This window comes from Oncorhynchus clarkii, chromosome 24, assembly GCF_045791955.1.
Source record: "Oncorhynchus clarkii lewisi isolate Uvic-CL-2024 chromosome 24, UVic_Ocla_1.0, whole genome shotgun sequence".
NCBI lineage: Eukaryota > Metazoa > Chordata > Actinopteri > Salmoniformes > Salmonidae > Oncorhynchus > Oncorhynchus clarkii.
Genome location: NC_092170.1, coordinates 41,726,070 through 41,740,888, shown reverse-complemented (window position 1 = coordinate 41,740,888; position 14,819 = coordinate 41,726,070). Strand labels below are relative to the sequence as shown.

At 52.4% G+C, this 14,819-nt stretch overlaps 1 protein-coding gene across 1 annotated transcript in view; it reads right to left on the bottom strand.

The window, feature by feature from the left end:
• The window catches only part of LOC139382850 (ubiquitin carboxyl-terminal hydrolase 32-like), an 80,951-nt gene that overhangs the window by 52,039 nt on the left and 14,093 nt on the right, over positions 1–14,819 (bottom strand). The window contains exons 2-4 of the mRNA XM_071127090.1: positions 13,192–13,319; positions 4,955–5,060; positions 4,358–4,476 (exon numbers count right to left, since the gene is read on the bottom strand). Coding sequence (XP_070983191.1) covers positions 4,358–4,476; positions 4,955–5,060; positions 13,192–13,319 — 353 coding nt within the window. The remainder of the gene's footprint in view (positions 1–4,357; positions 4,477–4,954; positions 5,061–13,191; positions 13,320–14,819) is intronic.

The window sequence follows — 14,819 nt, the reverse complement described above, 5'->3', positions numbered from 1 at the left end:
GCTGCTGAGAGAGGGGACTAAGGCTAGCTAAGACTAACATGCTGCTGAGAGAGGGGACTAAGGCTAGCTAAGACTAACATGCTGCTGAGAGAAGGGACTAGGGCTAGCTAAGACTAACATGCTGCTGAGAGAGGGGACTAAGGCTAGCTAAGACTAACATGCTGCTGAGAGAGGGGACTAAGGCTAGCTAAGACTAACATGCTGCTGAGAGAAGGGACTAGGGCTAGCTAAGACTATCATGCTGCTGAAGGAGGGGACTAGGGCTAGCTAAGACTAACATGCTGCTGAGAGAAGGGACTAGGGCTAGCTAAGACTAACATGCTGCTGAGAGAGGGGACTAAGGCTAGCTAAGACTAACATGCTGCTGAGAGAAGGGACTAGGGCTAGCTAAGACTATCATGCTGCTGAAGGAGGGGACTAGGGCTAGCTAAGACTAACATGCTGCTGAGAGAGGGGACTAAGGCTAGCTAAGACTAACATGCTGCTGAAGGAGGGGACTAGGGCTAGCTAAGACTAACATGCTGCTGAGAGAGGGGACTAAGGCTAGCTAAGACTAACATGCTGCTGAAGGAGGGGACTAAGGCTAGCTAAGACTAACATGCTGCTGAGAGAGGGGACTAAGGCTAGCTAAGACTAACATGCTGCTGAGAGAGGGGACTAAGGCTAGCTAAGACTAACATGCTGCTGAGAGAAGGGACTAGGGCTAGCTAAGACTATCATGCTGCTGAAGGAGGGGACTAGGGCTAGCTAAGACTAACATGCTGCTGAGAGAGGGGACTAAGGCTAGCTAAGACTAACATGCTGCTGAAGGAGGGGACTAGGGCTAGCTAAGACTAACATGCTGCTGAGAGAGGGGACTAAGGCTAGCTAAGACTAACATGCTGCTGAAGGAGGGGACTAAGGCTAGCTAAGACTAACATGCTGCTGAGAGAGGGGACTAAGGCTAGCTAAGACTAACATGCTGCTGAGAGAGGGGACTAAGGCTAGCTAAGACTAACATGCTGCTGAGAGAGGGGACTAGGGCTAGCTAAGACTAACATGCTGCTGAGAGAGGGGACTAGGGCTAGCTAAGACTAACATGCTGCTGAAGGAGGGGACTAGGGCTAGCTAAGACTAACATGCTGCTGAGAGAGGGGACTAAGGCTAGCTAAGACTATCATGCTGATGAAGGAGGGGACTAGGGCTAGCTAAGACTAACATGCTGCTGAGAGAGGGGACTAGGGCTAGCTAAGACTATCATGCTGATGAAGGAGGGGACTAAGGCTAGCTAAGACTAACATGCTGCTGAGAGAGGGGACTAAGGCTAGCTAAGACTAACATGCTGCTGAAGGAGGGGACTAGGGCTAGCTAAGACTAACATGCTGCTGAGAGAGGGGACTAAGGCTAGCTAAGACTATCATGCTGCTGAGAGAGGGGACTAGGGCTAGCTAAGACTAACATGCTGCTGAGAGAGGGGACTAGGGCTAGCTAAGACTAACATGCTGCTGAAGGAGGGGACTAAGGCTAGCTAAGACTAACATGCTGCTGAGAGAGGGGACTAGGGCTAGCTAAGACTATCATGCTGCTGAAGGAGGGGACTAGGGCTAGCTAAGACTAACATGCTGCTGAGAGAAGGGACTAAGGCTAGCTAAGACTAACATGCTGCTGAGAGAGGGGACTAAGGCTAGCTAAGACTATCATGCTGCTGAGAGAGGGGACTAAGGCTAGCTAAGACTATCATGCTGCTGAAGGAGGGGACTAAGGCTAGCTAAGACTAACATGCTGCTGAGAGAGGGGATTAAGGCTAGCTAAGACTAACATGCTGATGAGAGAGGGGATTAAGGCTAGCTAAGACTATCATGCTGCTGAGAGAGGGGACTAGGGCTAGCTAAGACTAACATGCTGCTGAGAGAGGGGACTAAGGCTAGCTAAGACTATCATGCTGCTGAGAGAGGGGACTAAGGCTAGCTAAGACTACCATGCTGCTGAAGGAGGGGACTAAGGCTAGCTAAGACTAACATGCTGCTGAGAGAGGGGATTAAGGCTAGCTAAGACTAACATGCTGATGAGAGAGGGGATTAAGGCTAGCTAAGACTAACATGCTGCTGAGAGAGGGGATTAAGGCTAGCTAAGACTAACATGCTGATGAGAGAGGGGATTAAGGCTAGCTAAGACTATCATGCTGCTGAAGGAGGGGACTAGGGCTAGCTAAGACTAACATGCTGCTGAGAGAGGGGACTAGGGCTAGCTAAGACTAACATGCTGATGAGAGAGGGGATTAAGGCTAGCTAAGACTATCATGCTGCTGAAGGAGGGGACTAGGGCTAGCTAAGACTATCATGCTGCTGAAGGAGGGGACTAGGGCTAGCTAAGACTAACATGCTGATGAGAGAGGGGATTAAGGCTAGCTAAGACTATCATGCTGCTGAAGGAGGGGACTAAGGCTAGCTAAAACTATCATGCTGCTGAGAGAGGGGACTAGGGCTAGCTAAGACTATCATGCTGCTGAGAGAGGGGACTAGGGCTAGCTAAGACTAACATGCTGCTGAGTGAGGGGACTAGGGCTAGCTAAGACTATCATGCTGCTGAAGGAGGGGACTAAGGCTAGTTAAAACTAACCTGCTGAGAGAGAGAGGACTAGGCCTATTTAAAACTAACCTGCTGAGAGAGAGAGGACTAGGCCTATTTAAAACTAACCTGCTGAGAGAGAGAGGACTAGGGCTAGTTAAAACTAACCTGCTGAGAGAGAGAGAGGACTAGGGCTAGTTAAAACTAACCTGCTGAGAGAGAGAGGACTAGGGCTAGTTAAAACTAACCTGCTGAGAGAGAGAGAGAGAGAGAGAGAGAGAGAGAGAGAGGACTAGGGCTAGTTAAAACTAACCTGCTGAGAGAGAGAGGACTAGGGCTAGTTAAAACTAACCTGCTGAGAGAGAGAGGACTAGGGCTAGTTAAAACTAACCTGCTGAGAGAGAGAGGACTAGGGCTTGTTAAAACTAACCTGCTGAGAGAGAGAGGACTAGGGCTAGTTAAAACTAACCTGCTGAGAGAGAGAGAGAGGACTAGGGCTAGTTAAAACTAACCTGCTGAGAGAGAGAGGACTAGGGCTTGTTAAAACTAACCTGCTGAGAGAGAGAGGACTAGGGCTAGTTAAAACTAACCTGCTGAGAGAGAGAGAGAGAGAGAGAGAGGACTAGGGCTAGTTAAAACTAACCTGCTGAGAGAGAGAGAGAGAGAGAGAGGACTAGGGCTAGTTAAAACTAACCTGCTGAGAGAGAGAGAGAGAGAGAGAGAGGACTAGGGCTAGTTAAAACTAACCTGCTGAGAGAGAGAGAGAGAGAGAGAGAGAGGACTAGGGCTAGTTAAAACTAACCTGCTGAGAGAGAGAGAGAGGACTAGGGCTAGTTAAAACTAACCTGCTGAGAGAGAGAGAGGACTAGGGCTAGTTAAAACTAACCTGCTGAGAGAGAGAGAGAGGACTAGGGCTAGTTAAAACTAACCTGCTGAGAGAGAGAGAGAGAGAGAGAGGACTAGGGCTAGTTAAAACTAACCTGCTGAGAGAGAGAGAGAGGACTAGGGCTAGTTAAAACTAACCTGCTGAGAGAGAGAGAGGACTAGGGCTAGTTAAAACTAACCTGCTGAGAGAGAGAGAGAGGACTAGGGCTAGTTAAAACTAACCTGCTGAGAGAGAGAGAGAGGACTAGGGCTAGTTAAAACTAACCTGCTGAGAGAGAGAGAGGACTAGGGCTAGTTAAAACTAACCTGCTGAGAGAGAGAGAGGACTAGGGCTAGTTAAAACTAACCTGCTGAGAGAGAGAGAGGACTAGGGCTAGTTAAAACTAACCTGCTGAGAGAGAGAGAGAGGACTAGGGCTTGTTAAAACTAACCTGCTGAGAGAGAGAGAGGACTAGGGCTAGTTAAAACTAACCTGCTGAGAGAGAGAGAGAGAGGACTAGGGCTAGTTAAAACTAACCTGCTGAGAGAGAGAGGACTAGAGAGAGTCACCACCTATTCAAACACATGCTGCTGTTACAGAGCCTGACGGTGGTAACAAGCTTGGTGTTTTTATGTTAAAAGGGCGATCTGAAGTTTTCTTATGAGATTGAATTCTTGGGAGGTGTGTATTGTGTAAATACATACGTGTGTGTGTGTGTGTTTAGCCAATAACAGCAGTGTGTGTGGTCCAACCCCAGACTGAGTGGATGACAGAGGCTAGTGCGAATGGCCCAGTACATCACTGTAAGGTCTACTACACCTGCTCTATTTGGCACACGTGACAAATAAACTTCCATTTGATTTGATTAGATGACTGGATCTGAGAGAGGAGAGTGTCATGCGCGTCAGTCGAAGTGTCGGTCTGGGTGATTGACAGGTGACTGACCTCGCTGAAGCACTTCCTGAGAGAGGGCGGGACTTCCCCGTCCACCGCCCGTAGCACGGCCTCCATGTCATCCCGCGCCGCATAGCCACCCGACTCACTGGCAAACAGGCTGAAGAGGTCTGCGGAGAGACACACAGTTAGTTCATCCCGGCAGGCAGGCTGGTCTTATCAGCCCGGCAGGCAGGCTGGTCTTATCAGCCCGACAGGCAGGCTGGTCGTATCATCCCGGCAGGCAGGCTGGTCTTAGTCCTGGCCTTGGCTCTCTGCTGCCTCACACACATCAATTCCAAACATCACTCAGAGAGAGAACCTGCGGGGAGAGAGGAGGAAGAGAGCGGGGGAGAGAGAAGAGAGAGCGCGGGGGAGAGAGAAGAGAGAGCGCGGGGGAGAGAGAAGAGAGCGCAGGGGAGAGAGAAGAGAGAGGGGGGGAGAGAGAAGAGAGAGGGGGGGAGAGAAGAGAGGACGAGGCGGGAGAGAAAAGAGAGGACGCGGGGGGGAGAGAAGAGAGGGCGCGGGGAAGAGAGAAGAGAGGGCGCGGGGAAGAGAGAACGCGAGGGAGAGAGAAGAGAGGGCGCGGGGGAGAGAGAGGGAACATACACTTGGCCTTCTCCCCATCTCGTCCTCTGGTCAGCAGCACCAGGCCAATAATGAGGTTGTTGAAGTGCAGTCCTTTAAAGGTGCCTCCAAACGAGTTGTAGATCACCTGCAGGGAGAGAACAGAGAGAGAAAAGGAAGACGGTGTTAACATATCTAGAAATATGCCAGTAGACAGATCCCAGTTGAGGGGAGGCAGGTAGCCTAGCGGTTAGAGCGTTGGGCCAGTAACCAAAAGGTTGCTGGTTTGAATCCACGAGCTGGCAAGGTAAAACAAAAAAAAACAGTTCTGCCCTTGAACAAGGCAGTTAAACCCCCACCACTAGGATCGGAAACTTTCCAGTACATTTACAGAAATGTTTCAATGAGAATTTAAGCCCTGGAATTTGGGTAATTTTGCTTAAATTCATTTTAAAAAGTTTAAAAAAAAATGTCTTTATAACCGTGAACCTTTTTTTGTGTGTGATACACATAAGGTAATTCTAGGTCTTGTGGCATATTTTGGTTAAACTGTCCCCAGTTCAATAGAATTGTAACCCTCTGCGTGCACAGTGCTGAGTCCATCACATGTACAGCTGATTCTCAAGATCTTGCACACTAATGAGATGCTATTGAGCCCACACTACTACACTGTCTGAGCCAAGGACTACATGCTTTCTGGTAAGATTTGATTACAATACTGGTTTGGGGTGAATATATTTTATACGACATACTCTATTTTTTGTTAACTAGTAAATTGTAGCCAACAGCAAAGTGTGTTTAAATCATTTCTAACTTGTTAAAAATGTCTGCTAGTTAGTGTTTGCTACCATGTGGGTTTTAGTTTGCTTGAGCCTGCTAACTGAGGAGTTTTAATTAGATGCTGCCAAGATGCTGCCAAGATGCTGCCTAGAAGGCCAGCATCCCAGAGTCACCTCTTCACTGTTGACATTGAGACTGGACAGAGGAACTCTGCCTAGAAGGCCAGCATCCCGGAGTCACCTCTTCACTGTTGACTTTGAGACTGGACAGAGGAACTCTGTCTAGAAGGCCAGCATCCCAGAGTCACCTCTTCACTGTTGACATTGAGACTGGACAGAGGAACTCTGTCTAGAAGGCCAGCATCCCAGAGTCACCTCTTCACTGTTGACATTGAGACTGGACAGAAGAACTCTGCCTAGAAGGCCAGCATCCCAGAGTCACCTCTTCACTGTTGACATTGAGACTGGACAGAGGAACTCTGTCTAGAAGGCCAGCATCCAGGAGTCTCCTCTTCACTGTTGACGTTGAGACTGGTGTTTTGCTGGTACTATTTAATGAAGCTGCCAGTTGAGGACTTGTGAGGCATCTGACCCCTTATTGATGTCACTTCTTAAATCCACTTCGAATCAGGGGAGGAGGGGTTCTACAAAGCTAAAATATTGAATTGTTTTAGGATGGTCATACCAAAGATCGTGAGGGTCATTAAGTTGTAAGGGCTACCTTCAGACGAGTCCCATGAGACTGGGGGGGGGGGTCGTGTTTGTGAGGGTCTCCCCTTTCCCCTGTCTGACGATTGCAACCCCCCACCTCTTTGATATGACTGAAATTGGGACATTGCGCGCATGTGTGTGTGTGCGTGCGATTAATACCCATGATTTTGGAATGAGATGTTCGTCGAGCAGGAATCCACATACTTTTGACCATGTAGAGTATATAGGCTTCCTTCATCCTTCATCAGAATGTATTGTGAGGGAGCGGCCCCAAGGACACAGTGACGGAGCGGCCCCAAGGACACAGTGACGGAGCGGCCCCAAGGACACAGTGACGGAGCGGCCCCAAGGACACAGTGACGGAGCGGCCCCAAGGACACAGTGACGGAGGGGCCCCAAGGACACAGTGACGGAGGGGCCCCAAAGAGGGCCCCAGTGGTCCACTAATCACAGTGACGGAGGAGCCCCAGTGGTCCACTAATCACAGTGACGGAGCAGCCCCAGTGGTCCACTAATCACAGTGACGGAGCGGCCCCAAGGACACAGTGACGGAGGGGCCCCAAAGAGGGCCCCAGTGGTCTACTAATCACAGTGACGGAGCAGCCCAAAGGAGGGCCCCAGTGGTCTACTAATCACAGTGACGGAGCGGCCCCAAGGAGGGCCCCAGTGGTCTACTAATCACAGTGACGGAGCAGCCCAAAGGAGGGCCCCAAGGAGGGCCCAAGTGGTCTACTAATCACAGTGACGGAGCGGCCCCAAGGAGGGCCCCAGTGGTCTACTAATGACAGTGACGGAGCGACCCCAAGGAGGGCCCCAGTGGTCTACTAATCACAGTGACGGAGAGGCCCCAAGGAGGGCCCCAGTGGTCTACTAATCACAGTGACGGAGCAGCCCAAAGGAGGGCCCCAAGGAGGGCCCAAGTGGTCTACTAATCACAGTGACGGAGCGGCCCCAAGGAGGGCCCCAGTGGTCTACTAATCACAGTGACGGAGCGACCCCAAGGAGGGCCCCAGTGGTCCACTGATCACAGTGACGGAGCGGCCCCAAGGACACAGTGACGGAGGGGCCCCAAGGAGGGCCCCAGTGGTCCACTAATCACAGTGATGTAGTGGCCCCTGGAAGGGCCCTGCGGTCCACTAATCACAGTGACGGAGCGGCCCCAAGTAGGGCCCCAGTGGTCCACTAATCACAGTGACGGAGCGGCCCCTGTGGTCTACTAATCACAGTGACGGAGGGCCCCTGTGGTCTACTAATCACAGTGATGTAGTGGCCCCTGGAAGGGCCCTGCTGTCAGGCCTAGCGATGGACACAGCCTGGGGGTTTCTTACTGCCCTGAGCCTGCTGCCTGATGGGCCCAAAATAAAACAACTACACTCCTTAGTTACACCTTCAAAACACACGCACGCAGCCTTTTAGAGAAGCTAGATATATGGTCCACTTCCTCTGACTCACACGTTATGGGAAACGAACATGTAAAAAAATAAAACCAGAGAGTGACGAGGCTGCAGCTCCTCCCCAGAATCTCTCTGTCTACCACCATGTACGGCTGAGAGGCTTTTAATCCCACACGGTGAATCTGACTACCACCATGTACGGCTGAGAGGCTTTTAATCCCACACGGTGAATCTGACTCGCTGCCGTCTCACTGGTAAAAGACAAATATAAATAATAATAATAATAATGTCTGCCTTACTGCCTGTTTGAACACTAGAGCCCTATGGGTCCTGGTCAAATGTAGGGAAGGGAATAGGGAATAGGATGCAGAATGTTGCAGACTCTGCTGGAAAGTCCTCCTATAGTAAAGACACTAGCAGAATCTCCTGTTAATTGTGTTTTTTTTTTTTACCTTTATTTAACCAGGCAAGTCAGTTAAGAACAAATTCTTATTTTCAACGACGGCCTACTTGATTAAGAATCAAGCAGAAGTGCCCTTAATAATATTTTTTTTGATCAATACCCATGTTTCCTGGGATAGCTATAGAACATGTTGGAATTAACATGTGGACATTAAGTTAATTTTTATATTTTTGTTTCTTGTTGCTGGAAATGTGGATACAAACATGCGTATTGCTGATCGAAATTCATTTTTCTCCCGATTTATCTACAAAACAACCGGATTGCGGTTTTGATTGAATATGACCAAGACTGTTTCAATGGAATGCCACTTCCAAGCCCCAGCGTACTGACTAGACCGGGGACATGATAGAATAACCTTGGTTCATGGTCAGCATGTTAAGGCTGGGTTTCTACGCTGGCCAAGCATTTTTCCACTTCCTCAAAAGAATGTCCACAGCAGAATAGGCCTATGTCAATCCCCTTTGATGACTCAAGTCACTGCCTTTGACACACACAGTACAAACACAACTAGTGTTTATTCACTGATAAAGTCAGTCATCTGTGTGTGTGTGTGTGTGTGTGTGTGTGTGTGTGTGTGTGTGTGTGTGTGTGTGTGAAATTGGGAATGGGCATTTTTACAGTATGGGTACAGCTTCTTTCAGCCTAACACGACAGAAACCAGAGCAGGAAGACAGGGCCTCTGATGGGGAAAGTGGAACTAGAAATGTTTGAACTACCAACTGGGGAAATGCATTAAACCAGCTAGCTACTGTATAAACTGGAGTAGCCTAAAACAACAAGTCACTGTGGTGAAGAACACAGATACAATGTGTGCATCCAAAATGGCTTCCTATTCCCTATACAGGAGCCAATATTTATTTTCCACCATAATTTGCAAATCAATTCATTAAAAATCCTACAATGTGATTTTCTGGATTTTTTTCCCTCATGTTGTCTGTCATAGTTGAAGTGTACCTATGATGAAACAGGCCTCTCTCATCTTTTTAAGTGGGAGAACTTGCACAATTGGTGGCTGACTAAATACTTTTTTGCCCCACTGTATACTGCACTGACCAGGGCCCTGGTCAAAAGTAGTGCACTACCCTATGGGCCCTGGTCTAAAGTAGTGCACTACCCTATGGACCCTGGTCTAAAGTAGTGCACTACCCTATGGGCCCTGGTCTAAAGTAGTGCACTACCCTATGGACCCTGGTCTAAAGTAGTGCACTACCCTATGGGCCCTGGTCAAAAGTAGTGCACTACCCTATGGGCCCTGGTCTAAAGTAGTGCACTACCCTATGGGCCCTGGTCTAAAGTAGTGCACTACCCTATGGGCCCTAGTCAAAAGTAGTGCACTACCCTATGGGCCCTAGTCAAAAGTAGTGCACTACCATATGGGCCCTGGTCAAAAGTAGTGCACTACCCTATGGGCCCTGGTCAAAAGTAGTGCACTACCCTATGGGCCCTGGTCAAGAGTAGTGCACTACCCTATGGGCCCTAGTCAAAAGTAGTGCACTACCCTATGGGCCCTGGTCAAAAGTAGTGCACTACCCTATGGGCCCTGGTCAAAAGTAGTGCACTACCCTATGGGCCTTAGTCAAAAGTAGTGCACTACCCTATGGGCCCTAGTCAAAAGTAGTGCACTACCCTATGGGCCCTGGTCAAAAGTAGTGCACTACCCTATGGGCCCTGGTCAAACGTAGTGCACTACCCTATGGGCCCTAGTCAAAAGTAGTGCACTACCCTATGGGCCCTGGTCAATGTTATGTCCTGTAATGTCATGTCCTGTAATGTCATGTCCTGTAATGTCATGTCCTGTAATGTCATGTCCTGTAATGCCATGTCCTGTAATGCCATGTCCTGTAATGTCATGTCCTGTAATGTTATGTCGTGTCATCTCATCTCACTGTAATGTCATGCAGATGCTTGTAAACGGGACATTTTGAAGGCCATGTCTAAGGGAGATGAGAGGAGTCCCCACACCTGGACTGGGGAGGTGAGAGGAGTCCCCACACCTGGACTGGTGAGGTGAGAGGAGTCCCCACATCTGGACTGGTGAGGTGAGAGGAGTCCCCACACCTGGACTGGTGAGGTGAGAGGAGTCCCCACACCTGGACTGGTGAGGTGAGAGGAGTCCCCACACCTGGACTGGGGAGGTGAGAGGAGTCCCCACACCTGGACTGGTGAGGTGAGAGGAGTCCCCACACCTGGACTGGTGAGGTGAGAGGAGTCCCCACACCTGGACTGGTGAGGTGAGAGGAGTCCCCACACCTGGACTGGTGAGGTGAGAGGAGTCCCCACACCTGGACTGGTGAGGTGAGAGGAGTCCCCACACCTGGACTGGTGAGGTGAGAGGAGTCCCCACCTGGACTGGTGAGGTGAGAGGAGTCCCCACACCTGGACTGGTGAGGTGAGAGGAGTCCCCACACCTGGACTGGGGAGGTGAGAGGAGTCCCCACACCTGGACTGGTGAGGTGAGAGGAGTCCCCACACCTGGACTGGTGAGGTGAGAGGAGTCCCCACACCTGGACTGGTGAGGTGAGAGGAGTCCCCACACCTGGACTGGTGAGGTGAGAGGAGTCCCCACACCTGGACTGGTGAGGTGAGAGGAGTCCCCACACCTGGACTGGTGAGGTGAGAGGAGTCCCCACACCTGGACTGGGGAGGTGAGAGGAGTCCCCACACCTGGACTGGGGAGGTGAGAGGAGTCCCCACACCTGGACTGGGGAGGTGGGAGGAGTCACCTGGACTGGGGAGGTGAGAGGAGTCACACCTGGACTGGGAAGGTGAGAGGAGTCCCCACACCTGGACTGGGGAGGTGGGAGGAGTCACCTGGACTGGGGAGGTGAGAGGAGTCACACCTGGACTGGGGAGGTGAGAGGAGTCACCACACCTGGACTGGGGAGGTGAGAGGAGTCACCACACCTGGACTGGGGAGGTGAGAGGAGTCCCCACACCTGGACTGGTGAGGTGAGAGGAGTCCCCACACCTGGACTGGTGAGGTGAGAGGAGTCCCCACACCTGGACTGGGGAGGTGAGAGGAGTCCCCACACCTGGACTGGGGAGGTGAGAGGAGTCCCCACACCTGGACTGGGGAGGTGGGAGGAGTCACCTGGACTGGGGAGGTGAGAGGAGTCAAACCTGGACTGGGGAGGTGAGAGGAGTCACCACACCTGGACTGGGGAGGTGAGAGGAGTCACCACACCTGGACTGGGGAGGTGAGAGGAGTCACCACACCTGGACTGGGGAGGTGAGAGGAGTCCCCACACCTGGACTGGGGAGGTGAGAGGAGTCCCCACACCTGGACTGGGGAGGTGGGAGGAGTCACCTGGACTGGGGAGGTGAGAGGAGTCACACCTGGACTGGGGAGGTGAGAGGAGTCACCACACCTGGACTGGGGAGGTGAGAGGAGTCACCACACCTGGACTGGGGAGGTGAGAGGAGTCACCACACCTGGACTGGGGAGGTGAGAGGAGTCACCACACCTGGACTGGGGAGGTGAGAGGAGTCCCCACACCTGGACTGGTGAGGTGAGAGGAGTCCCCACACCTGGACTGGTGAGGTGAGAGGAGTCCCCACACCTGGACTGGTGAGGTGAGAGGAGTCCCCACACCTGGACTGGTGAGGTGAGAGGAGTCCCCACACCTGGACTGGTGAGGTGAGAGGAGTCCCCACACCTGGACTGGTGAGGTGAGAGGAGTCCCCACACCTGGACTGGTGAGGTGAGAGGAGTCCCCACACCTGGACTGGGGAGGTGAGAGGAGTCCCCACACCTGGACTGGGGAGGTGAGAGGAGTCCCCACACCTGGACTGGGGAGGTGGGAGGAGTCACCTGGACTGGGGAGGTGAGAGGAGTCACACCTGGACTGGGGAGGTGAGAGGAGTCACCACACCTGGACTGGGGAGGTGAGAGGAGTCACCACACCTGGACTGGGGAGGTGAGAGGAGTCACCACACCTGGACTGGTGAGGTGAGAGGAGTCCCCACACATGGACTGGGGAGGTGAGAGGAGTCCCCACACCTGGACTGGGGAGGTGAGAGGAGTCACCACACCTGGACTGGGGAGGTGAGAGGAGTCACCACACCTGGACTGGGGAGGTGAGAGGAGTCCCCACACCTGGACTGGGGAGGTGAGAGGAGTCCCCACACCTGGACTGGGGAGGTGAGAGGAGTCCCCACACCTGGACTGGGGAGGTGAGAGAAGTCCCCACACCTGGACTGGGGAGGTGAGAGGAGTCCCCACACCTGGACTGGGGAGGTGAGAGGAGTCCCCACACCTGGACTGGGGAGGTGAGAGGAGTCCCCAGACCTGGACTGGTGAGGTGAGAGGAGTCCCCAGACCTGGACTGGTGAGGTGAGAGGAGTCCCCACACCTGGACTGGTGAGGTGAGAGGAGTCCCCACACCTGGACTGGTGAGGTGAGAGGAGTCCCCACACCTGGACTGGGGAGGTGAGAGGAGTCCCCACACCTGGACTGGTGAAGTGAGAGGAGTCCCCACACCTGGACTGGGGAGGTGAGAGGAGTCCTCACACCTGGACTGGGGAGGTGAGAGGAGTCCCCACACCTGGACTGGGGAGGTGGGAGGAGTCACCTGGACTGGGGAGGTGAGAGGAGTGTCACCTGGACTGGGGAGGTGAGAGGAGTCACACCTGGACTGGGGAGGTGAGAGGAGTCACACCTGGACTGGGGAGGTGAGAGGAGTCACACCTGGACTGGGGAGGTGAGAGGAGTCACACCTGGACTGGGGAGGTGAGAGGAGTCACACCTGGACTGGGGAGGTGAGAGGAGTCACCTGGACTGGGGAGGTGAGAGGAGTCACACCTGGACTGTAGGGGTTGGGAGGTGAAAAGGACAGTCATATCCCAATTTCCTATCAGGTTATGTCTGAAATGTGTGTGTGTGTGTGTGTGTGTGTGTGTGTGTGCGTGTGTTCTGGGTCCCAGGGGACGTACCTCTGCAACCTTCGGAGGGATCCCATCTCCCAGTACTTCTCTGTAGAAGCACTGTTGGGCCATGTAGAAGGACAGACCGCTGGTCCTCTTAAAGGCATCCTTCAGCCGCTTCAACTCCACATCAGTTACTACAGAGAGAAAGAGTGGGGGGAAGAGAAAGAGTGGGGGGGGGTGGGGGGAAGAGAAAGAGCGGAGGGGGGGGGAGAGTGGGGGGAGAAAGAGAGAGACATCAGGCTAGAGACTAAGGTGTCCCTAACATCAAGCTAAAGACTGAGGTGTCCCTAACATCAGGCTAGAGACTAAGGTGTCCCTAACATCAGGCTAAAGACTAAGGTGTCCCTAACGTCAAGCTAAAGACTAAGGTGTCCCTAACATCAGGCTAGAGACTAAGGTGTCCTAACATCAGGCTAGAGACTAAGGTGTCCCTAACATCAGGCTAAAGACTAAAATGTCCCTAACATCAGGCTAGAGACTAAGGTGTCCCTAACATCAGGATAGAGACTAAGGTGTCCCTAACATCAGGCTAGAGACTAAGGTGTCCCTAACATCAGGATAGAGACTAAGGTGTCCTTAACATCAGGCTAAAGACTAAGGTGTCCCTAACCCAAAGGGAATTTAGGGAGAGTAAGCTGATCTTGTGTCACAGGTCGCATCCCAAATGTTTCCCTATTCCCTAGTGCACTACTGGTGGACCACAGCCCTAGGGAATAGGGTGCCAACTAACTAACAACGAGGTCATATCCTATCCGCTGCTATGGAGAGAGAGAGGGCAGGTTTCACCTTGACTAGTGAAGGTGATTAACATGTGACGGTGCCAGCTGCACGAGAGCCCCCACCAGGGCTGAGTTTCAGCACGAGAGCCCCCACCAGGGCTGAGTTTCAGTACGAGAGTCCTCCCACCAGGGCTGAGTTTCAGTACGAGAGTCCTCCCACCAGGGCTGAGTTTCAGTACGAGAGTCCTCCCACCAGGGCTGAGTTTCAGTACGAGAGCACCCACCAGGGCTGAGTTTCAGTACCAGAGCCCCCACCAGGGCTGAGTTTCAGTACGAGAGCACCCATCAGGGCTGAGTTTCAGTACCAGAGCCCCCACCAGGGCTGAGTTTCAGTACGAGAGCACCCACCAGGGCTGAGTTTCAGTACCAGAGCCCCCACCAGGGCTGAGTTTCAGTACGAGAGCACCCACCAGGGCTGAGTTTCAGTACCAGAGCCCCCACCAGGGCTGAGTTTCAGTACGAGAGCACCCATCAGGGCTGAGTTTCAGTACCAGAGCCCCCACCAGGGCTGAGTTTCAGTACGAGAGCACCCACCAGGGCTGAGTTTCAGTACCAGAGCCCCCACCAGGGCTGAGTTTCAGTACGAGAGCCCTCCCACCAGGGCTGAGTTTCAGTATGAGAGCCCCCATCAGGGCTGAGTTTCAGTATGAGAGCCCCCACCAGGGCTGAGTTTCAGTATGAGAGCCCCCATCAGGGCTGAGTTTCAGTACGAGAGCCCCCACCAGGGTTGCGTCGTCAGCCATTTTGAGCTAGGCTCCTCCCTATTCAAACCTCCCGCCCTCAGCTGCAAATCTGTTAGGCCACTGGCTTCATTAAAAAAAAAAGACTAATAACAGGTGTTACCATCGAATGTGT